Below are 20,509 nucleotides of genomic sequence, written 5' to 3'. Positions count from 1 at the left end.
AGCCAGCGTGGCGACGGAGGCTGTTTGATGACGTAAGCTGAGTGAGTAGATTTCCGCCCATATGGAGCGAGGATTGTTCTCCGTTTAGAAGAGCGCAACAGAGGCCTTTGTAACAAATTTTCAACAGAACAAACCTGGCACCTGGCTTCCTTTAGGCTTGTCGCTCACCCCCTTTCACACCAACCACCACCCTCGGACGTATCCTACTGTTTATCATAAAGGTGTGAGAGAAGAAGCTTCTTTGTGTTTATACTTGCACTCATTTTGGTCGAATCCGGCTGTAGAGTGCGTATAACTGGGTCAGGAACGGAGGAGACAAGTATAGAGAGGGTTTAAGCGCCACACCGAGAGAATTATCGCCGAAGTGGCACCTCTCCTCACACCAAAAGCCACCAACCGAGCAACCGATCTGTTCCGTTAGTCACTCCATCTCCCTCAACACCTAACGCCTTCTCTTCACGCACTCTCTCTCATTTTCTAACCCTACCTACTCCGCCATGCAGCAACAGCCACAGACGGTCTGGACATCTCAGTATGACGGCGATCCTTGGCACGTCCTACCCACTCAACACGCCCTTCAACAAGCCATGCTATCTCAGCCTGCGTCCGTGTCAAGCGGAGAGGCGTCACAGCGTCACACGCCCATCGACCATAGTGGCAATATATCCACTCATGCCAACGGTCATTCCAACGGCGATAATCACATGCAAAAACAATCATCGGACCAAGCTTTGAGTGACCAGTAAGTTTAGCTTTGATGTGAACCTTGTTACATGATCTGACCATATCAGGAATCATGATGAAAGCGCAGAATCAGGTATTCTTCTTCCTTGTCCAAGATCCACGGAAGACTCACCAGTAGTTGGTACCGCCGACCTACATCCACACGCCAGTGGTTCAGGACCCTCACTTAAGAGAGGCATGTGAGCTTTTTCTTTGATGGCCGCAGCACCGTGAGTGAGACACTGATCAAAAACAGGGCTTGCGGCTTTTGCAGAAGAAGAAAATTGGTTCGTTGACTCTCACGTCGTCTTAACACTTCCTCTGACTTGATATAGAGATGTTCCGGGACACGGCCACTGTGCTCCAATTGTCAAAAGTACAACAAGCAATGCGAATATGGACCCGCTTCCAAAGTCGCAAAAGTCCGAGATTTAGAGCATAAGATCGGTGCGTGCCTTCTCATCACTACTCATCTTCCTGTGTCACTCACATCCAGCCGAACTTTCGGAATACATTCAATCGTCGGGTATACCGGGCGTCGATCGGATACCCCCAGCATTCAGCTCGACGCCTCTCCCTCATCATCCCAATCCTTCTTTTCTTCCGCCACAACCTCAATCTTACGAAGCGCAGTCTATATCTTCGAATGGGTCTGCCAACATCTACGCCCCGTCCCTCACCCCTCGACAGGCAGAACCACATCCTGTTTTTGCTGGCTATTCCAGACTGAGCGGCTTTGAGTCACCATACACCTATGGCTTTGGGTCAATTGGATCTCTCGAGCCTCATCCAATGGATACGGAAGCATATATGCCACAAGTGCAAACTGAGCCCCTCACAGAGTTTGGAGGTTATAACAACAATCAATTTGTAGACCCCATCGCCGTCATTCCTCCTGTCCCCCCGCCGCAACTTTCAAATATGTCCACTGTCAACGCTCAACACATATCCTCCCGATCCCCATTTGCTTTTGCACCCGAGGCAGCCAATTCCTACTCCTCAGTATACGACGATCGACCCGACTATCAACAACTAGCCGGCACATCCACGATTCGCTCGCGGGAAACGTCTCACAAGTCAAGTCCAGACGATAGCATCCCACTTCCTTTACCCGCCCAACCTACCACTCATGCACCGGCAGATGGCCGAGACATGTCCCTGCTCTATCCTACTTCCGAAGCCGGTCCTTCGAAGGAGAGCGGGGTCGACGGCCTCACTGAACGTCTGGGCGAGTTTCTGTTCAGTTCCAAAGAGGGTAAGGACGGAACGCCCAAAGTGTGGGCCAAAAAGCCTAGAGCAACAAAATCCGTCCGTGGTACTTCGAGCAAAAACGCGGGCACCATCATGGCCCTACGTGCAGAGTCTGACGGGTTGGACAATGCCACCAGGCAAAAGCTGTGAGTTTATCTCATACTCCGTGCGCTCTGTGACTAATCCTGTAGTATAGACACTTTTCTCTCCATTCACAAGCTCTTCTTTGACATGAGCGTCCCTCGATTCCGATATCGGATGACTTTTAACGATCGTCGTCGACCCAGCTTGGCCTTTTTGCATGCTATCGTACGTTGCTCCATAGACGGGCCCCTTCCTTTGCTAACATATAGTATCTTTGGGGTACACGGGTCCTCAATCCTTCATCCAGCTCCGCAGAGGATCGACATTTCGCCGCGGCCTGTCAAGCTTTTGAGACTTCCGCAGCGAGCGGAGATCGACTGCTGGACGCCATTCGCGCTGCTATGCTTCTGTCATCTCATGCCTATACTCAGGGTAGACACCACCAGGGCTGGTTGCTAGCTGGACATGCTGTCACGTGAGTCAAGCTCTGCTTGCTTCTCCCACTGTTCGTGTCAGCACAACCTAGCTGACTAGGCAGATTGTGCCGTTCCATGGGTCTACATCAAATCCGATCATGTGTCTTCCGTCCTGAACCTCCGAGAAACCCTTTTTTACGAGTCAAGCATTTCATGCTTCCCCCGCCGGAAGATGCTTTGGAGCTCGGGGAAAGAATCCATGTCTTGTGAGATTCCCCTGCCGCATGGCAGCAACTCAGCTGACAGCCAGTTGGTCAGTGTTCACCATTGATAGGTGCGGGGCCCTGGCCACGGGCTTTCCAAGTGCATTGAAAGATGAGGATATCACCACTCCGTTATGTCGGCCCTTGGAGGACATCGAATCGGTACGTTTGCCCCTTCGAGGCGTATTTCTCTATCGTAAGTACTTCTGTCAAATGCTGACAATATATAGGGTGCGGTCTCTCACAATGACGATTATACCGTGCGCGATCTGTATCGAGTGACGTATGACACGTCGCAAGCGAAGAACAAGGATTAGTGAGTTTTCAGCATTCCCTGGTTGGACCTCCTTTCGACTCGTGCTCATGCCCTAGTCTCCGGTTCCTGAAATGCGTCGCTATTCTTGAACGAGCCTCTAAACTTGCCTTTGTGGACGTGGAAGATGGTTCCGAATACGCCCGTCAATGGGCTTCATACCATCTCATTGCGCAGAGCGACCCTTCCACGCCTCAGCCTCCACCATGGCTGGAACAACCTAGATATCGCTGTCCGACGGCGTATGCGGAAACTAAGTTAGGACTTGAGTTGGTTATCTCCACCTGGGGAGAAGACGCCATTTTCCCACCGGATCGGAAACGTAAAGCTGAGATGATGGGTATGCCCGTACCGGACATCCCACCAAAAGTCATCGTGCTGCATCATCTGTTAGCGACGACGCATATGCTGTTACACGATGTGGACTCACTCGAAGCGGAGAACAAAGAGGCTTTGGTAGGAGCTAGGAAGAACGTGGCTTTGTTGAGGCATATGCCGCCTATCGTGAGTCTGTGAACATACTTGTGGTCTCACTTTCATAATCACCTGTTACTTCGTCTTTTCTCAACATAGCGTACTTCAGTCAGGCAGAACAGGCTGATTCGTTGGGGAAAGAATCTGGCAGGTTTGGGAACTGGCGATGAGAGCGTTGCTGTTGAGAGTGAGAATGAAGTATTGACCTCAGCCTAAATCGGAAACGGATCATGTCTTACTTCTCATCTGGACAATGGCGGCCAAGACCTTGATCAAGGAAATGCATCGACTTCGGTTGGCAGGTGATCACGCGGCGGCGGTGGTACCGGACGAAGAGTCGAATGTGATCATTGCGGAGTTACATAGGGTTGGGTATAATGTTTCGTGAGTTAGCACGCTCCTCACCTCTCTCTTCCTTCCTCCGTTTGGCTGTTCTCTTCTCATTTCCTCCTCCCTTCCCTCACTTATCTACTTCCTACTTTATCTGCTTCCACATCTGTCTCTCCTCATTGCTTTCATCACTCTTGAAGTCGTGTTCATGTGTCACCTCCATTGGCTTGTAAAATTAAACTCTCCCGCTCTTCCATGCCGTGACGATGTTTGAGAGAATCAGGTATGATGTGGGAATCACCACTTACCCACAGTGAAACTCACGCACTTTCAATGGAAGAACTCAAACGTCAATCCATCACTCAATCCTCTGGCGGGTTATCAATGCCTACTGTTCCCATGCCGTCGAATACCACCTACTACTCATCTCCTTACTAGGTTGTTCTCTCATAGTATCACTTGGTAAAAGCATAATCATTCATCATCCAATCAACATCCATCCATCATCACAATTGGAGTTTGATAATCAGTCCCAATCTAGAATATGTTGTTTTTGTAGCTCTAGTCATGCATCAGGTCAAAATTGACATCGGTCGTTTCAGTACACTCGTCTCATTGAGAGTGGCGTATCTCGTATGGCTACTTACGCCTTTACCAACAGTCTAAGTGAATACACTAGTCCTAGTCACATGTACACTAACTCCAAGTATATACAGTATGGAATGGACAAACAAATGTCAATTCATTCAAGCACAAAGTCTGAGTACCAAAATCCAGAAAGATGCATTGTCAATATACTGTATTGATGTTCAACCCACACATTGATCCAAATAACCCTCTGACCATCCCGTCCCACCCACCACGAACAAAACACACAAATGCCCTACTACCACACTAAACAAAACATAAAACCATCTCCATCTTTTCCGTCTTATCGCTCTACTTTCAACTACGAAAGTACTCACCGTACTCCAACATCCACACAAACCTTGTTGAACACCATATGCCGCCCTACATCCTACTGGATTAATCGGTCTTCGTTGTACCGCAAACATACCTGCCACTAAAAGAGTAGCGGGGATGTTGGAAAGGAAAGTTCCTATAGGAAATCGATCAATGAATGGTGGGAATGTGTTAAGACGGGATAAAAAAAAACGGAGTATAGCACCTGGTGGAGAAAATAGAAGTGGGAATAAAACTTTATGACGCCATGAATGAGGAGCGAAAAAGTAAAGAAGGAGAATGATGAGATAAGATAATAAAGAAGATAAGATAGTGAGGGAATCTAGGAGAGGTGTGGAACTTAAGTATCGAGATGATTCTGGTTGTTGGAATAGTCCTGATTCATCTAATTCCTCTTCATGTGGATTTTCTGGGGATTGATGAGAATTTTCATCGAGTATATCGATATTATTCTTTGAGACAGATGTTACCATAGGGTACGAATCCGCCACTGGGTTTGTATTGAGAGAACGAGGAAAGGTCATTTTGTTCCCAGTTTCTGAAGTAGGAAGAGTGTCAAGGTTCGTTTGATGATTAGGAGAGTTGGACTGATGGAAAGTTTGAACTTGTGTATGTGACGATGATTCGAATTGATGTGTTCCCAAAGTAGAATTTCGTTGAGAAGAAATAGATCGTGGACGCTGAGAAGAATGAGATAATGGACGTTGAGAAGAACGAGGTGAATTTTGAAATGTGATTTCTTCCATGGGGATAACACCGGGGAGAAGATGAGAAGGTAAAGGTGGAAGGATAGAAGCTAAATGTTCTCCAAATATTAAACAAGAGAGGGAAACTGTGAAAGTGGTGAGGGAATAAGCTACCCCGTCCACTGTCTGATAGTCAGGGTCATTCTGATGACACTTGTTCAGACATGGTGTCATATTTCTCTCAACTAGGTATGAATGTTTATATTCGACAGGAGTACTCGAGGGAGGTATGAAACTTGATATTCGACAGGAGCACTCGAGGAAGGTATCAATCTTTATATTCGACAGGAGCACTCGAGGGATGTATGTGCGATCTTGTCCAGTTTGTACACTCACACACATGAGAGATATGACGATGGTGGAGAAATAAAGTGAACAACAGGCTAGAAGGACAAGATTTCAAGAAAGGTAGGTGAGGGAAGAAGAGCACAGTGAGAAGAGAGTTCAGAGGAAGATTATTGAGGGAGAAGGAAAAGAGAAGCAACTGACATCATGTAAACCTTTTCTATCATATACATTAGAATTTGAAAAAGCTAAATAACCTTCCAACATCCAAGAAGAAAAAGTTGTGACTGAACCAGCTACACCCGTTGTGAAAAACGTATATAAAGGGGGATATCTACTCATCAACCATCCAACTCCCAAACTCCCAAACTCCCAACTTCCCAACTTCTCTTTCAATCTCATACAAATAAATCTGTGATGAAATACGAAATGATAAAAAAAACATCAAAAAAAGAAAAAATTATAACTTACATAGCTATTATTTCATTCTTTCTACCTAATGCAAATCCCATAATCCCACAACCAACACCTTGCGCCCATAATAATTCAAAGACGATCTTACCATCATAATTCCCTAAAGCTTCTAATCCCAATCGAATCAAACAGCCGAGCATCGAAGCAAGTACAAGACCACAATAATGAGCTGTTAATCGAGAATGTGTGACTTCGTCAGATGGAGGAGGTACGTTGTCACCTGGTTGAGGAGGAGATGGTTGTCTAGGTGGACGAGGAAGTTCAGGATCTTCATGAGATTGTACGTGACTTAATGCTTGGAAGATACGTGATAGTTGAGATGTTTCAGACAGATGGGATAGATGGGATCTACGAGAATTCCGAGATAGGTGAGATGGGATTGGATGGAGCTCGTGGGTTGAATGGAAGTGGGGTTGGAAGGTAGCAGAGTGGGCTGAGATTGGTGAGGAAGGTTGTTTTGGTGGTGAGATGTGTGATTGTGAGAGGGAGGAAAGGGGATATGGTTGAGATGATTGATCGGGAGGTGAAGACATCGTTCTGACATGGTCCAGAGTATGTATCTTTGGAGAGTCAAGAGAGATATAGAAGTCGAGTTTTGCAAGTGTTGCAAGGGGAAAGCTGGAAATCTCTCAGGCACCGTCACCAACGGCGATTTGGCCGACGCCGACGAGGATAAAGTAGCCATAGCCCATAGACGATATGTAACATAGATCATATACTGTACTCGAGTAGAGCAAGGAATGACTAGAGCACTCTGAACGAGTAATCTTGATGATTTATGTACATGTATCCTCGGATGAAAGATCCAATGATCTATCAATCCCCTAACCCCACAACCCTCACACGATATCCCACAAGTCCTCCATCGCACAACAAAACTTGCCACAAGCCACAGAAGCGGACAAAGAATATTCGCTGATGGAAATCTTCTGATCCACATAGGCATCGGCGAAATTATCCGGACTGCAAATCAGCACAAAAACTGAAACGTGCTCAAGACTCACCCTCTGGCCATGGCACCGACGAACACGGCGACGGAATGGGTTTGAGGGAGATCTTTGACGAATTGGTTCAATCGTATGGTCGGTGCATCGGCGGAGAGAGCTATAGTATCAGCTAAACCAAAGTATTAGACCTCTCGGGGACAGGGAGAATCGACGAGATGAGGGGTAAGGGACTTACTAAGTTTTATGGTATTTGTAGGGAAATGATCCGTCACGGGGTTCTGTCTGTCAGATTGCGAAAGAAATGTAAAAATATGAATATACTTTGATCACTCGCAAAAGCTTTTCAGAGCCTTGAACACCTCGGATACTGAGTTTGTGAAGTAACTGGACTGATCGTCAGCTTATATCGAGCCAGTAAGAAGAAAAAATGCGAGAGAGAGGGCTAAGGAAAGAGGATACGAGAAGACACACCCATGAGTCCAGAAAAACGCTTGAAAGTTCGTGGGATACGGACACTGGGATTTACTTCGATCAAAGTACCTTTGACAGTATGAACGTAGATCTGTAGCAGACCAGCTTTATTGAGAGGAGAGTCGAGCAACGTGAGAAGACACTAAGAATCAGTTCCCCGTCTCCAATCATCTCGCCCTTATTACCCTCTGGGGCATATCGGAGAAAGAACAGGTCTATTTGCTCAGTGTGAGAGGAGAGAAAGATTTGTTACTCTCATGGTGGATAGAGAGACGCTGGGGAATACTCACCTGATGAGTAATATCAGGTCTAGCATCCGCTATATCCCTCCCTTGTCTAGCTAAAATCCCCTGATGATCATCACAATTGAGTAAAGCGTATTTAGCTTCTTTCCCAGCTGCATTTTTTCCTCCACTGCCCGCGTTGACCCTATATGTCTCCAGGCAAGCCTGAGAGTTAGGACGTCTTTTTCTCACCTACCCCTCCTTTCCTCCTTCTCACCAGTCCAAAGAGAGACCGAGTGGCATGAGTTTTCAGAGGGACGGAGTGATATCAGTCTGGAGGTGGACAGAGTGACATTGTTTCTGAGAGGATTGAGTCACATTGCTTTGTGGAGGGACAGAGTGACGGAGTGGATTCAATATAAAATATAGATGAAGTGAGATCATGAGAAAAACTCACTTGAGACAAAACAACGATCAATCTCCTAGTGTTCTCTTTCGCATCATTACTCTTAGGTACACTAGCAGCTTTAGGTTTGAAATCCGCTCCTACTTCAGGTCTTCTACTACCTGGTAAAGGTTTTGTCCATCTGGAATTATTAACAGCATTATTTATTTTACTCAATGTAGCTTGATCCGTTTCACCTCCTAAAATTTGAGAACGATTGATTTCTTCAACATCCACTTTATCCTTTGTTTCATCTCTTACCACTCTTTCATCATGTACACCCTCTTTTTCTTTCTCCACACGAGATAAACGTCTAGAACCTTTATCGTCCTCTCTGGGAACACTGATCTGTCTAGGTCTGTCGATATGACGTCGTATTGGACCTCTAGGCTGAGGACTACTTCTTTGACCGGCGGATGTATATGGAGATGATCCCCGAGTGGGCTGACCAGGAGGTACGATACCAGGAGAAGAACCTCTGTCTATCTTTGCTGCTTTTGAAGGACGGGGGACGAAGGCAGGTGCCTCTGCTGACATTTTAGAAAGGGAAGAACGTGGTTTGGAATGTGATGAGTGAGAAGCTCGACGTTTGGGGTATGAGGACATTGTGAAGGGTGTGTGAGCATACGCAGTCGTCGGCACGAAACCTAGAAATTGTCGAGGAGATGAATATTCAAGACAAGGAGGACAGGAATGATAGAAGGGCGGTCAAGATGTGAAATGGGTAAGTGGTGGATAGAGTGGGGAGATGAGAAAGCAAGATGGAGGTGAAGATTTTTTGGGTGGGGGAAATTTTATGGTGCAGAGTTTTGAGCGATCGGACCGAAGTGACGATGCTTGGTGCATGGAAGATTTCATGTTCCAGAGAACGCAACACATATCAGGTGCGAGCTGCATGGCTGCAAAGATGGCAACGCAAGCTGCTGATAACATATCATTCCATCTGTTCATGTACAAAACCAATGCATATCTATCCCACCATCAAGCAGAATGAAGGATCTCGAGGAACTTGTCACCCGCCACGCTCGGGGCGGAAGTCTTGACACTTCCATGCGCCTTCCTCTGTTGTCGCAACAGCTCTTGACGACGAAGTGTCTTTGCGTAAGGGTTGAGCCTGAACAAGATCGCCTTGTTGCGAAGAGGGTTCTTCTTCTGGGTGAAGGGACCTGAACGTGAGCATTACTGCGTCCAATGCCGGTGCCCACATAGAGAGCGCAGATGATGAACAGTTACTCACGTTTCTGAACAGCAGGTCCTACGGGACGAAGCACCGACTGGATCTCGTCAGAGTTGATCAGCCCGGTGACGTCGGCAGTAGTGATTTTGGACAATGGCAAGCTTTTCATCAGTCAACTGATATTTTGTGAAGACGATAGAAGCTCACCTGAAGCCAGACTTGTTCTCGTACACAGCGTCAAGAGCAGCGATGGCAGATTCGGTCCAAATGACAAACCTTCCGACATGTCCACCAGGGGCGAGCTGAAGAAGGTTGAGAGCATCCACAGGGCAAGTTTCAACACCTGGAACGTTCTTCAGCGCCCTGACAATCCCCTCATCCTTAGCATACACTACAAGAGGACCCCTCCTCTGCCTGTACCTCCTGTTCCTCATCTTTCCCTTACCAGCACGCACTTTACGCGAGTTGGAAACCTTGGTGATGTCGGCATAAGCGTTGACGGTCTTGAGCAACTCGACGGCAGCTTTGGTCTTGATGGTACTCTCGATAGAAGAGGAGATGACGAGGGGGACTTCCTGAATCTGTTCGATACGGTGACCGCGGGCGAGGACGAGAGAAGGAAGGGCGGAAGCTGCGAGGGCGGAAGCGACAGCGAAACGCTTTTGGTTCTGGTTGATTTTGACGTGCCATTTACGCCAAGTTTTGGTAGGTGCGAACATACGACCTCCACGACACATGTTACCGAAAGCACCTTGACCAGAGCGGGAAGTACCCCCACCGCCCACACGGGGGATACGAGCGACGGCACGACCAGTACCCCAGGACTCGGCAGAGGTTTGGTGACCTGCGTTCTCGGCAACAGCGTAAGGCTGACGACGGTTCTTGTTCATCGATTCTAAGACAGTCAGCATGCTGTCCATGTCGTCTACATCTTGCACTCAAAATCGCAACGCAGATAGGTGCGGAACGTTGGTAAAGGGGGAAGACTCACTGTGTACCTGCTGGACGACATCGAGCCTGATGGGAGCGGTGAAGACGGCAGGAAGGGGAAGAGAGCCAGAGCTCTCGCCAGTGGCAGACCAGACGGTGACAGTGGGACGAGCAGCCATCTTGACTTTGATGATGCAGAAAGACTTGACGTTCGAAGAGAGGACAGGTGAGAGGGGCGAAGAAAGTAGGTTCGGCATTTCGATCGGGAATTTCTCTCACTCGAATACGTGAAATGTGGCGGAATCTGCTTCCGTTATCATGAGATGCATGAAATCGATCGATCGAGATCCAACGCAAATGATAACCAGTCACATTACTATCGCACTATGATATATTCAGTTTTTGCATATCTCTCTCCATCTCCGTCCCATTCGATGATGGCTTTGGTAGCTGTAGAACATCCACCTTTCTTCCCAAACCTATCCATGGCTTTCCTTTTGTTTGAGACGCAGGTCCTTCTCGACTGTTGATGATCTGGTGGACCCAGTTAGGATCGGTCAATGGAGATAGATCCGAAGGTTTCTCCAATCGCTACAGTTGTGAGCAAGAGTCGTGAATCATGGTACTTCATACGCTGCTATCCAAAGAGACGGAGTAAGATGTGCGAAGAATGTAATCCCCACACTCACAGCTTTCACCATCTCATAATCCGCTTCCATCCCCCAAGCCTCTCGTATGACCTCTTCTGTTCCGAATGCGTGGTACAATCTCACGTCAAAGATGCGAAAGAGCACTTGGTCTACACGAATAAACAGACGAGCGAGTACGAACCATGCGTGTGGCATGACTCTCTTTCAAGTTAGCTTTACAACGCTTCCGAGCCAATCCTCAAGTCAGACAAAGTGCAACCAAACGGTGAGTGAGAGGAGGCGTAAGTATGACAGAGAACAAACATACAATTCGAACATTGTAGATAGATTCCCCATGATCATGCAGTTCATCTTCGAATAATGGTACATCGTCGTAGAATAATATTTGATCCAGAACGGGATCTTGTCGGGCCAACAGTCGGAGGGGGAGCTCATGTGTTGAGGAAGGGGACATAGTCTGATTACGTCAGCCGATCTGTGCATACCGCTGAAGACCAACTCACAGATGGTCCAGCGATACGAGCAGCATGGGTGGAAGAGTAGGTCCAATCGTGTGGTTTGACAGGAGCGGGTGTCATAGGTGTGTCGCTAAGATATGAACTGGGTGCTGATCTAGTCCGTCAATGTTCTTCCTTCTCACTACGAGCACATAAATTCGAGCTTTCTCTTTTCAAGCAATACACCGAGGTCAGGCTTGATTCAATATAGGTATGAAGCGGGGAACGACGAGCTGGTAGCTTAGACCAACCGATTCTTCCAGCTTTCTGCCATAGAAACCAATACAGCTCCTCCTTTCTGTTCCTCCCATCCCTCTCCTACACCCACTTCACTCAGAGCGTTCAGCGCAGAGAAGACAATCTCCACTCTATCCCGCTCCCTCTCATGAGGGTCATACGTCAGAGAAAGAGAATTGTTGCCAAATGTCATCTCGGGTAAAGTGAAATTTAGTGTCTTCTCTGATCTTCAAATCAGCTCCTTCCTAAAGCTCAAATATGGGTTGAAATCATGAGTCATAAGATAGAAGAAGGTTATCAAACTAGTGTGAAGTGGTGAGTCGTTTGGGCTAGGAGGAGAAGACAACTCACGCTTCCACCTCTTTACCATTGAGTATAGGCCGTTTGGTGGATGTGATGGTCCAGTCTCCGATTTTCATGATGGAGGAATGTCTACCTCGTTCAAGGGTGAAGTGGGGCATCCGAACGGAAGGCATACGAGCTGGAGCGACGTCTGCCAGGGATGCCATGGTATATTGGTGTGCGAGAGCGAAATCATGGAAGATGAAACGTAGTGTGTGATCGGGTCATTTTATTTTCAGTGATCTGAATGACGCGCACCGCGCACCGCGCACCGCACACCACCAGAATGTGGCACTGGAATTAAGACCTCCCCCCTTTGCTTATCGCTCACTTCTTGCAGTCTGTCTTGTGACGTTGTACAACCCGACATGGTAAGTATAATTTGTGTCTAGCAACCGACTATAGACTACCAGCTGACACGACAGTCGTCAGAATTGAGATATACGCAAAACACCCAACTGGAGCAACGTGAGTTCTCTGTTGCATCACTGTCAATTGATTTGATTTGTCTTCGTGACCCGCTTCCTCTGTTATGAAGAAGCGTAGTTAGTGACTAGGTCGTAGGACACCTGCTGAGCTAATTACCAGTCCATGCTAGATATACGGGAACAGGGCACGCAGATACCACAAAATAGTCAGTTGCATTCCACACTGACCAACCAAGCTGACATCTAGTGAATGGCTCACCCACCAACATCGTGATACGCTGTCATCTATTGTTGGCCATCCCTCTCTACTTGCTTACGTGGCTATAGCCGACGGAGAATGTCAAGCGAGGGAAAGGTTTGAGCTGATAGAGGTAAGTCATCTGGATAATCCTAAGGCTTCAGCTAACAAGACCAGCGGATGCTTCAACCTTGTGGCAGACCTCCAGGCAAAACAGATGACTAGGCTATTTGCCTGTGAAAGGTCGTTAGCTGGCCAGATGGACTAGTCGGCGATCGGGCGAATATGTCAGAGGACAAGAATGTCGCGGTCACTTATCGCACAGAACACTGGTACACTGGTACACTGGCACTGGGGAGGAATTGGTGTAGAAGGTGCTAGGTACATCATGCATGAGATAGATTACCGCCATGAAGTGTAAATCCCTTCATCGTTTCCCCCTCACCACCACCCTCTTCATCTTTGGTTGCTTCTCCTCCCCTCCCATCGTCAACCCCTTCTTCTTGTTCTCCTTCTCCGCCTCTACTTCACGTTTCACCGCGGCCACGGCCACACCGGTGGGAACCATTGGCGAGTGCAGAGGCAATCGTTCTTCTAGTGTCGGCACAGGCTGAGGAGCCCTGGGAGGTCGACTGGGCAATCTGAAAGGGTTCGTGGACGGTGTTGCTTTGCTCTTTTTCTTCTTGTCTTTGGTAATCACTTTGGTCGATTTATTAGGACGAGCTTCAGATGTGAACACTAGTGAGGGGTGGGAAGCAAGAATTTGTTTGGAAAGCTGATGATATAATTGAGCACCTATCTGTCAATTCGAGCTTGGTGAGAAGCGATAAACTGACGATTTTTGACGATAGGATTTACGAATCTGCCTTCTTCAACAATTTGTACTTTGACTCGCCCTGGATTCGCCCAGTCGGCCGGATGTGTCTTATCAGGCTAATGGTCAATTCTCACTGCAATGTGACATACTCTGGGAAGTATCTTATGGTCAGACACTCACTTCGAGAACACTAGGAAGACCTAAAGTGCGACAGGCCGCACTGATATGAGTAGCCTGAGGCCACCATAAGCTGTCTTTTCGTCCCACTCTACGACCATTATTGATAGATACTTTGGCGTCGAAATACAATGGATAAACGGTGTGCCAACTTGACCGGTCAGCCTCATATTCATATGTAAAAAGGGTAAGAAACTCGCCTTTTGTAGACTGAAGCATCTACCATATTCGCCCCCTCAAATTGACTCCTAAGTTTGGCGATTCTCTCATCTTCGACCTGCTGAAGTCGCATCATATCCCCCATAAACGTCCCCATAGGTGTGTTGGGGTTGATAGGTGGGCCGCCGGAAGATCGTGAGATACTATCGGCACCATCTCTATAAGCCACTTTACCTTTCTCCGTAGATGTAGATGCCCGTGTCGATGTTATCGGAGCTTGAGTCCCCTCACCAAAAACTCCACGAGATTGTTCGGCAAGTCTGGTGAAGTCTAGATCGTCGTCTTCGTCCGCGATCTCCTCCAGCAGTGCTCCGCGATAGCCTTGGTCGGGTAGAGTTCGAATCTGGGAAGAGGAAGGAAGAGGAAGATCCGTCTCATCGTCGAAGTAGTCCTCCACGGTAGGACCTGAGGACATGTTGGCTCTATTACTCATGTTTATAACGATGTCGTCAATGTCTGACCACTACAGTACTAGCGATCTAGTGACTACTACTTCTGGGCGACGGACTTTTCGACGTGGGATGTCGGATAGTGTCTCCCATGAGCATGCCTATTTTGAGAAAACCTAAGCCAGCTCAGGTAGGCGCGGGGGTCCGGGTAGGAGCAAGCTCCTCTCTACCAGCTGTGTTAGCCTCGAGGTCTGTCGCCAACTCTTCTCCTTCTCTATACCTCTCATTCCTTGGTCTTATTACTTTTCACTCCTCAACGCTACTAATCTCGCCCAGAGCTCCAACGTATCGTATATACAACAAAACTTCACCTTCTCCATCAGCATCAACCTCTTTGTACTCGTTGTGTCGCTGAGCGCCACTGGATTGCCCCTCGATGGCGTCACCAAACACTCAGACGGCCAATGCCATCGCTGCCATCACCAACAGGTCCAACTTGGTCATACCTACCATTGACTTTACGCAGCATCAACTTGAGAACGGTGATGTGGTTAGTACGACCGAACGGGTGGTCAAGGATGTGAGTTTCTCATCTCCGCTTTGTCCTCTTTCACCATATTTCAGTACGATAGATTTGGGTCCTTCAGGTTTATCTTTCAAACATTACTTTTTTGCTAGCTTTGGATTATTAGTGAGAATATTGAGTCAGTGCTGATCAGACAGGTTCAAGCTCCTGCTATGTATCTCCCCTCTCCAGAGCAGTTCTGGGATAAGACGGACCCAACGAAACCTAACATCGCCTTTTTGAAGAACCATTTCTATCGCGAGGGAAGGTTAACAGAAGATCAAGCCTTGTACATCTTAGAAAAGTGTGTGAATCTCATATTTCCTCAGTAAAAAGTTGCTTATTCTTCAGGGGAGGTGAGATACTGAGGAATGAGCCTAATTTATTGGACGTCGATGCGCCCATCACCGGTCAGTAGTCTGATCGTCTTTGATATTATGTTGACATGATCAGTTTGCGGTGATATCCACGGACAATATGTTAGACTTTTGTTTCGACGATAGTGACTAGCTGATGCGGTAGTACGATCTAATGAAGTTGTTTGAAGTTGGTGGTAATCCTGCAGAAACAAGATATCTCTTTTTGGGCGATTATGTTGACCGGGGTTACTTCTCTATCGAGGTTAGTTATATAGCAGCTTTAAGCCATCAAGCTGACTATCAGTGTGTACTGTATCTGTGGTCACTGAAGATGTGGTACCCCAATACCCTGTTTCTGCTGCGAGGAAATCACGAGTGCCGGCATTTGACAGACTACTTCACCTTCAAGCTGGAATGTGGGCTACTTTTCATATTTCTTATCCTGACTACATTTGTAAAAAGAGGGGTACTGATGGTCAGGTCGACACAAGTATTCTGAGACCATCTATAACGCTTGCATGGAGACCTTCTGCAACCTTCCACTCGCGGCGGTCATGAACAAACAGTTTTTGTGTATCCATGGTGGTCTCTCACCAGAACTGCATACTCTTGATGATATCCGAAACGTAAGTTGCATCACTTCAAGTCGTTCCCGATTGCCTCAAAGACACTGACTGATCAGATAAATCGTTTCCGCGAGCCACCCACAAGTGGACTCATGTGCGACATTCTATGGTCTGACCCCCTTGAGAGCTTCGGCAGTGAAAAGACGACGGAGAATTTCCTTCACAACCACGTCCGAGGATGTAGTTATTTCTTCACGTCGGTCATTCTGTTGATTCCACGTGAAGGTAGCTGATCTGGTAGATATCAATCAGCATGCCAGTTCTTAGAACGCAATAACCTGCTATCCGTAATCCGCGCACACGAGGCTCAAGATGCAGGGTGAGCTTGATGTTGTTTGACTGCACGTTCGATCTCACGTTCAGATATCGAATGTATCGTAAGACTAAGACGACCGGATTCCCAAGTGTAATGACCATCTTCTCTGCCCCTAATTACCTCGATGTGTACTCTAACAAGGCCGCCGTACTCAAGTACGAGTCCAACGTCATGAAGTAAGTCTCCTGCTCAGACCCCAATTGTCAAGTTGATGTCGTAGCATCCGACAATTCAATTGTACCCCTCATCCGTACTGGCTGCCAAACTTCATGGACGTATTCACTTGGTCACTCCCGTTCGTGGGAGAAAAGAGTGAGTTGGTTCATCTCTATCTCCGCTCATGAGCTTATCCAGGCAGTCACAGATATGCTGATAGCTATTCTGAACTGCTGTACCCAAGAGGAGTTGCAAGAGGAGGAAGAGACGCCAGAAGAGGAGGAATTGGCCACGCCAGAATCACCTACAGGTGAGTCCTTCCTGTGCGAGACTAACCTGTCAGCTGATGTGATAGCAGGAGAGGAGACTCCTTTGGAACGCAGACAAGTGATCAAGAACAAGATTATGGCAGTGGGACGTATGTCACGGGTCTTCTCACTACTTCGGTATGTCCAGCGCGTCGCCTCTTTCTCCATATCTAGTGGCATCGAAAACCGCCCATGAACCGACATGGAGACATTTGCTGACTGTCACAGAGAAGAATCCGAGCGGGTATCCGAGCTCAAGAGTATTTCTCTTACTGGTGCACTCCCAGCTGGCATGCTTGCGTCTGGAGCGGAAGGCATCAAAGAAGCCATTCAAGGCTTTGATGATGCACGCAAGAGCGATATTGAAAATGAACATGTTCCTCCTGAACTTGTCGACGTAAGTTTTTTGCCATCTGTTCCTCCCTTTAGGTTGATCGTTCGCTGATATGCAGCCTGACTCAGAAGGATTAGCAGCCTTAGCCAACCTCTCTTATCCCCAAACTCCAGAAGAAGAAGCTTCTCCTCAACTCGACGGATCATCATCCATGACTAGTTCCCCCGGCACTCCCACGTCTAACGGCGCAGCTTGGCGTCGTGGTCATGCACGTCAGACTTCTCTCGGTACGACAAAGACGTCTCCATCGACAAGAAGACGTTCGATAGAGAACACGATGCATCTCATCCGGGATGTGGTGGATGGAAAGGATGCCAGTGGGGATCAAGAGTTGGAGAAGATTGCAGAAGTTTTGGCTAGTCCTTCTAGACCGAAAGGAACTCCTCCTGTTTAATCCTAAACCTCTTTTCCTACCTCTTCTCATTGACCCCTTTCCTCTTTCTTTCAATTCGTCTCCCGTCTCACCCTCTCGCCCCACTCTCACCACTTCCTCGAACCGTATCATTCCCATCCTGTTATCCAACTCGTGAACGCAGGAAGGATATGTTCATGATTGGACACAAAAGCCTAGGTGGGGATTGATGGAGAAGGAGAAAAGAGCTATGATAAACATTATTACGAACAGAATGAGTCTTGTCCCCCAATGATCAATTGATGGTTTTTGTATCCTGTTTTCCTGTTCACAAATTCGCGCATCTTAATTTCCCCTCTGAAGACATGGTGGGGATGATCCGTGTGTATACCAAAGAATGGAATTGATGACTGTACGCATGCACACATGAGTTAGCAACAGTGGTTTGTCATACATGACTACTGAAGAATACATGTGTTTGGGTATATGGAAACCCAAGAAATCTATTTGATAACAATCCGGTTTTTGAGACGTGAAAGAAGAGCGAGTATCATAATTGCGTAAACCTCGAATTGATCTTTGGAAACGAACAGTATACCTACGATTTAGCCAACTTTCATGCTTTGCCAATTGGTTGCATTCTTTGACTGAAGAAAGACTGATGTTATCTTACCCATGTTCACACCTTCACGTCTTCATATTGTGTTGGGAAGGGGAAGGGAAATAGGTACAGTGGAAGAAGAGAAAGACTGACCTTGACATAAGACTGCTTTAAGGATTTGCGCTCCTAGACCTCGATACCACCCTTTCATCCCTTCTTTCTTATATACATGTCGTAGAATGTCTAAAGCTCCTGTGGATTTATGGACACTCGCGGGAGTTCTAGATTTGTTCGTGAAAGTAACTTTCGTCTCGGAGATGATGTCGGAAGGGTCGGTGTCGCGTTTGGGAGTAGATATGGTCAAATCTCCTTTAGAAGTTTGAGCTTGTAATTTGACTTTTGCCTTTTTGTCAATCAATTCCCCCCGTGAGGTACCCAAATAATGGTCAGACATGTAAAGTCTATCGACCTGTCATGAGAAGACTGATGAGATAAGATGAGATAAGATGAGATAAGATGAGAAGAGAATATGAAAAAATGCTCACAAAGATATATGGATAAGTCACCACCGTCGCTAATGTTTTACTTCCCACTCCTAACCAAAAAGCCTCACCAACGTTCAATTTTCCTCCCTCTCCCTCTCTAGGTTTGGCAGAAAGTAGATAAGTTTTTAATCTCTCAAATACTCCGTAAGTGATAGCTGGGTTGACAGTGAGGACGAGACCTGGTCTAAGACCTGTCCACAAAGCTGTAAAACCACCTTCTGCTATTATTTCTTGAGCCACTTGGAATAAACCTGGACTAGTTATTTTCTCTTCTCTCGAACTTGTATCTGAGGAGAAAGAAGCTTCTTTCTCATGTTCAAGTAATGAAGGGGTTTCGGTTTCTTGGTTGGGAGATGAAGTAGTTGTGAGAGGTGAGGAATTGTTTGTGCTGATAGATCTTGAAGGATTCGTAAGAGGTGGTGTCCAAAGTTGTTGTCGAGTAGCAATAACAGCTACGGGTATCGTAAATATTTGAGCTAATGCTCCTGCTGCAGCTCCGATTAGTAATTCGGAAGAGGTACCTAGGGTTGGAGGATGAGAGTGAGAGGTAGGTGAAGATCGAAGTTTTCGTAGAGTCCATGAACGGAGAAAAGTATGAAAGAAGAAGTAAGCGAATTCTGAGTGGTTCAGCAATGTTGGCAATCATCAACATGTATGAGACACTCATGATTATTCCTGATAAAGAAAACAAATGTGGTGTGAGTGAAGACATCACCTCTGACTCACGTTGAGAAAAAGTATTGATCATATTGGCTGAGAAACCTTTAAAAACACCTCCGATACCTTCCGTCCCAATCACCTGTATAAGCATTTGAAGAAGTTGCCATCTTTTCAATCGTTTTGATAATCTTCGTATGACACCATGGGCATCATGTCGTACTGTGTCTTCAGTGGAAGAGGAGAAAGGTTTCGGTTGAGGAGGAAGGGCTTGAAGACGGGTTTTGATGGTGTCGAGGGGGTAAACGAGTCTGCGAGTCAGTAAGAAAACCACGAGACGAGGCGATGCTCACGCATTGGAGAAGACGGCTCCGAGAGCACCTGCTAGAGCTGAAGCCAATGGGGTGAGCTCTGGTGACATGATGTTCTTGATGAGATGAAATATGTCAACGTTCTTCCGTGGCAACTTAGATGTCAAGGACGATCGGGTAGATGCTAACCGGTGTACGGTGTTGCTAGGCGAAACTGGATAATCGCGACGGAGCTCGAATTAATCCCGACGTAAATTTGGCCATTTCCCACAAATCTCGTCAGAACCCGCGAGGATCCCGTCACTAGTTACCCAAATACCTACACTCACTCAATATCGAGAATTATCAAGATGTAAAAGATGTAAACTGATCCTAGAGAGTACAGGATGCATACAATGCAGAGAAATCAGGTGTATCATGCATATTGACAGCTCCGAAACGCGTCCGAAACGCCCGAAAGTGGTCCGAAAGTGATATTTTGGGTTTAAAGGGGGGGATCACATAATCCGAAACAGGTCCGAAAGCCATTGTAGCAGGCTCCCTATGCATGATTCAACTGATCTCTCTGCATTTTATGCATCCTGAACTGTGTAGGATCACTCTACACCTTTTACATCTCAATAATTCTCAATATTGACAAAGCGCAGGGATCCTCGCCAGTTGTGACGAGATTTGTGGGAAATGGCCAAATTTACGTCGGGATTAATTCGAGCTCCGTCAGGATTATCCCTACGCGCTGTTGCTAGTCACATTTGGCCACGTCATGATACATAGGGGGGTAGAGGGAAAGCTCCCCATTGACGACGTCT

At 47.0% G+C, this 20,509-nt stretch overlaps 9 protein-coding genes across 9 annotated transcripts; 3 read left to right on the top strand and 6 right to left on the bottom strand.

The window, feature by feature from the left end:
• Positions 1-965: 965 nt before the first annotated feature.
• On the top strand, positions 966-3,912 carry TREMEDRAFT_27564 (uncharacterized protein; the record flags this gene model as incomplete). The annotated part of the gene is made up of 11 exons (XM_007002306.1): positions 966-1,010; positions 1,059-1,170; positions 1,565-1,725; positions 1,801-2,120; positions 2,166-2,283; positions 2,328-2,533; positions 2,597-2,675; positions 2,774-2,899; positions 2,968-3,053; positions 3,110-3,554; positions 3,736-3,912. Coding segments are annotated over 11 exons (1,875 nt in total), but the record flags the coding sequence as incomplete, so codon positions are not given.
• Positions 3,913-4,663: 751 nt separating this feature from the next.
• Positions 4,664-6,855, bottom strand: TREMEDRAFT_27534 (uncharacterized protein; the record flags this gene model as incomplete). The annotated part of the gene is made up of 4 exons (XM_007002301.1): positions 4,664-5,175; positions 5,533-5,689; positions 6,053-6,182; positions 6,320-6,855. 4 exons carry the CDS (start codon positions 6,853-6,855, stop codon positions 4,664-4,666), a joined length of 1,335 nt encoding a protein of 444 aa, XP_007002363.1.
• Positions 6,856-7,003: 148 nt separating this feature from the next.
• On the bottom strand, positions 7,004-9,003 carry TREMEDRAFT_37578 (uncharacterized protein). The gene is made up of 8 exons (XM_007002411.1): positions 8,916-9,003; positions 8,422-8,729; positions 8,031-8,189; positions 7,741-7,882; positions 7,591-7,658; positions 7,505-7,547; positions 7,327-7,426; positions 7,004-7,285 (listed from the first exon to the last, which is right to left on the bottom strand). The coding sequence occupies exons 1-8, from the start codon at positions 8,944-8,946 to the stop codon at positions 7,162-7,164; spliced, it is 975 nt and encodes a 324-aa protein (XP_007002473.1). The 5' UTR covers positions 8,947-9,003; the 3' UTR covers positions 7,004-7,161.
• Positions 9,004-9,296: 293 nt separating this feature from the next.
• On the bottom strand, positions 9,297-10,723 carry TREMEDRAFT_42593 (uncharacterized protein). Its single transcript, XM_007002468.1, has 4 exons — positions 10,578-10,723; positions 9,794-10,481; positions 9,647-9,747; positions 9,297-9,575 (listed from the first exon to the last, which is right to left on the bottom strand). The coding sequence occupies exons 1-4, from the start codon at positions 10,693-10,695 to the stop codon at positions 9,391-9,393; spliced, it is 1,092 nt and encodes a 363-aa protein (XP_007002530.1). The 5' UTR covers positions 10,696-10,723; the 3' UTR covers positions 9,297-9,390.
• Positions 10,724-10,828: 105 nt separating this feature from the next.
• On the bottom strand, positions 10,829-12,425 carry TREMEDRAFT_73192 (uncharacterized protein). Its single transcript, XM_007003010.1, has 6 exons — positions 12,252-12,425; positions 11,915-12,127; positions 11,670-11,778; positions 11,474-11,623; positions 11,206-11,367; positions 10,829-11,107 (listed from the first exon to the last, which is right to left on the bottom strand). The coding sequence occupies exons 1-6, from the start codon at positions 12,407-12,409 to the stop codon at positions 10,901-10,903; spliced, it is 999 nt and encodes a 332-aa protein (XP_007003072.1). The 5' UTR covers positions 12,410-12,425; the 3' UTR covers positions 10,829-10,900.
• Positions 12,426-12,664: 239 nt separating this feature from the next.
• Positions 12,665-13,133, top strand: TREMEDRAFT_27938 (uncharacterized protein; the record flags this gene model as incomplete). The annotated part of the gene is made up of 4 exons (XM_007002344.1): positions 12,665-12,710; positions 12,831-12,876; positions 12,918-13,041; positions 13,086-13,133. Coding segments are annotated over 4 exons (264 nt in total), but the record flags the coding sequence as incomplete, so codon positions are not given.
• Positions 13,134-13,335: 202 nt separating this feature from the next.
• Positions 13,336-14,536, bottom strand: TREMEDRAFT_67581 (uncharacterized protein; the record flags this gene model as incomplete). The annotated part of the gene is made up of 4 exons (XM_007002913.1): positions 13,336-13,703; positions 13,745-13,841; positions 13,906-14,053; positions 14,103-14,536. 4 exons carry the CDS (start codon positions 14,534-14,536, stop codon positions 13,336-13,338), a joined length of 1,047 nt encoding a protein of 348 aa, XP_007002975.1.
• A 410-nt stretch (positions 14,537-14,946) lies between these two features.
• TREMEDRAFT_26978 (Serine/threonine-protein phosphatase 2B catalytic subunit A1) lies at positions 14,947-17,628 on the top strand (the record flags this gene model as incomplete). Its single annotated transcript, XM_007002214.1, has 15 exons — positions 14,947-15,090; positions 15,234-15,379; positions 15,427-15,485; positions 15,529-15,554; positions 15,598-15,696; positions 15,739-15,850; positions 15,915-16,060; positions 16,117-16,256; positions 16,302-16,379; positions 16,424-16,552; positions 16,597-16,688; positions 16,735-16,842; positions 16,891-16,978; positions 17,069-17,237; positions 17,293-17,628. 15 exons carry the CDS (start codon positions 14,947-14,949, stop codon positions 17,626-17,628), a joined length of 1,872 nt encoding a protein of 623 aa, XP_007002276.1.
• Positions 17,629-18,089: 461 nt separating this feature from the next.
• Positions 18,090-19,810, bottom strand: TREMEDRAFT_67578 (uncharacterized protein; the record flags this gene model as incomplete). Its single annotated transcript, XM_007002912.1, has 6 exons — positions 18,090-18,184; positions 18,341-18,590; positions 18,733-18,983; positions 19,014-19,349; positions 19,459-19,700; positions 19,743-19,810. 6 exons carry the CDS (start codon positions 19,808-19,810, stop codon positions 18,090-18,092), a joined length of 1,242 nt encoding a protein of 413 aa, XP_007002974.1.
• Positions 19,811-20,509: the final 699 nt, after the last annotated feature.

This window comes from Tremella mesenterica (assembly GCF_000271645.1).
Source record: "Tremella mesenterica DSM 1558 unplaced genomic scaffold TREMEscaffold_2, whole genome shotgun sequence".
Taxonomy (NCBI): domain Eukaryota; kingdom Fungi; phylum Basidiomycota; class Tremellomycetes; order Tremellales; family Tremellaceae; genus Tremella; species Tremella mesenterica.
This window is presented reverse-complemented; position numbering and strand designations above follow the sequence as displayed.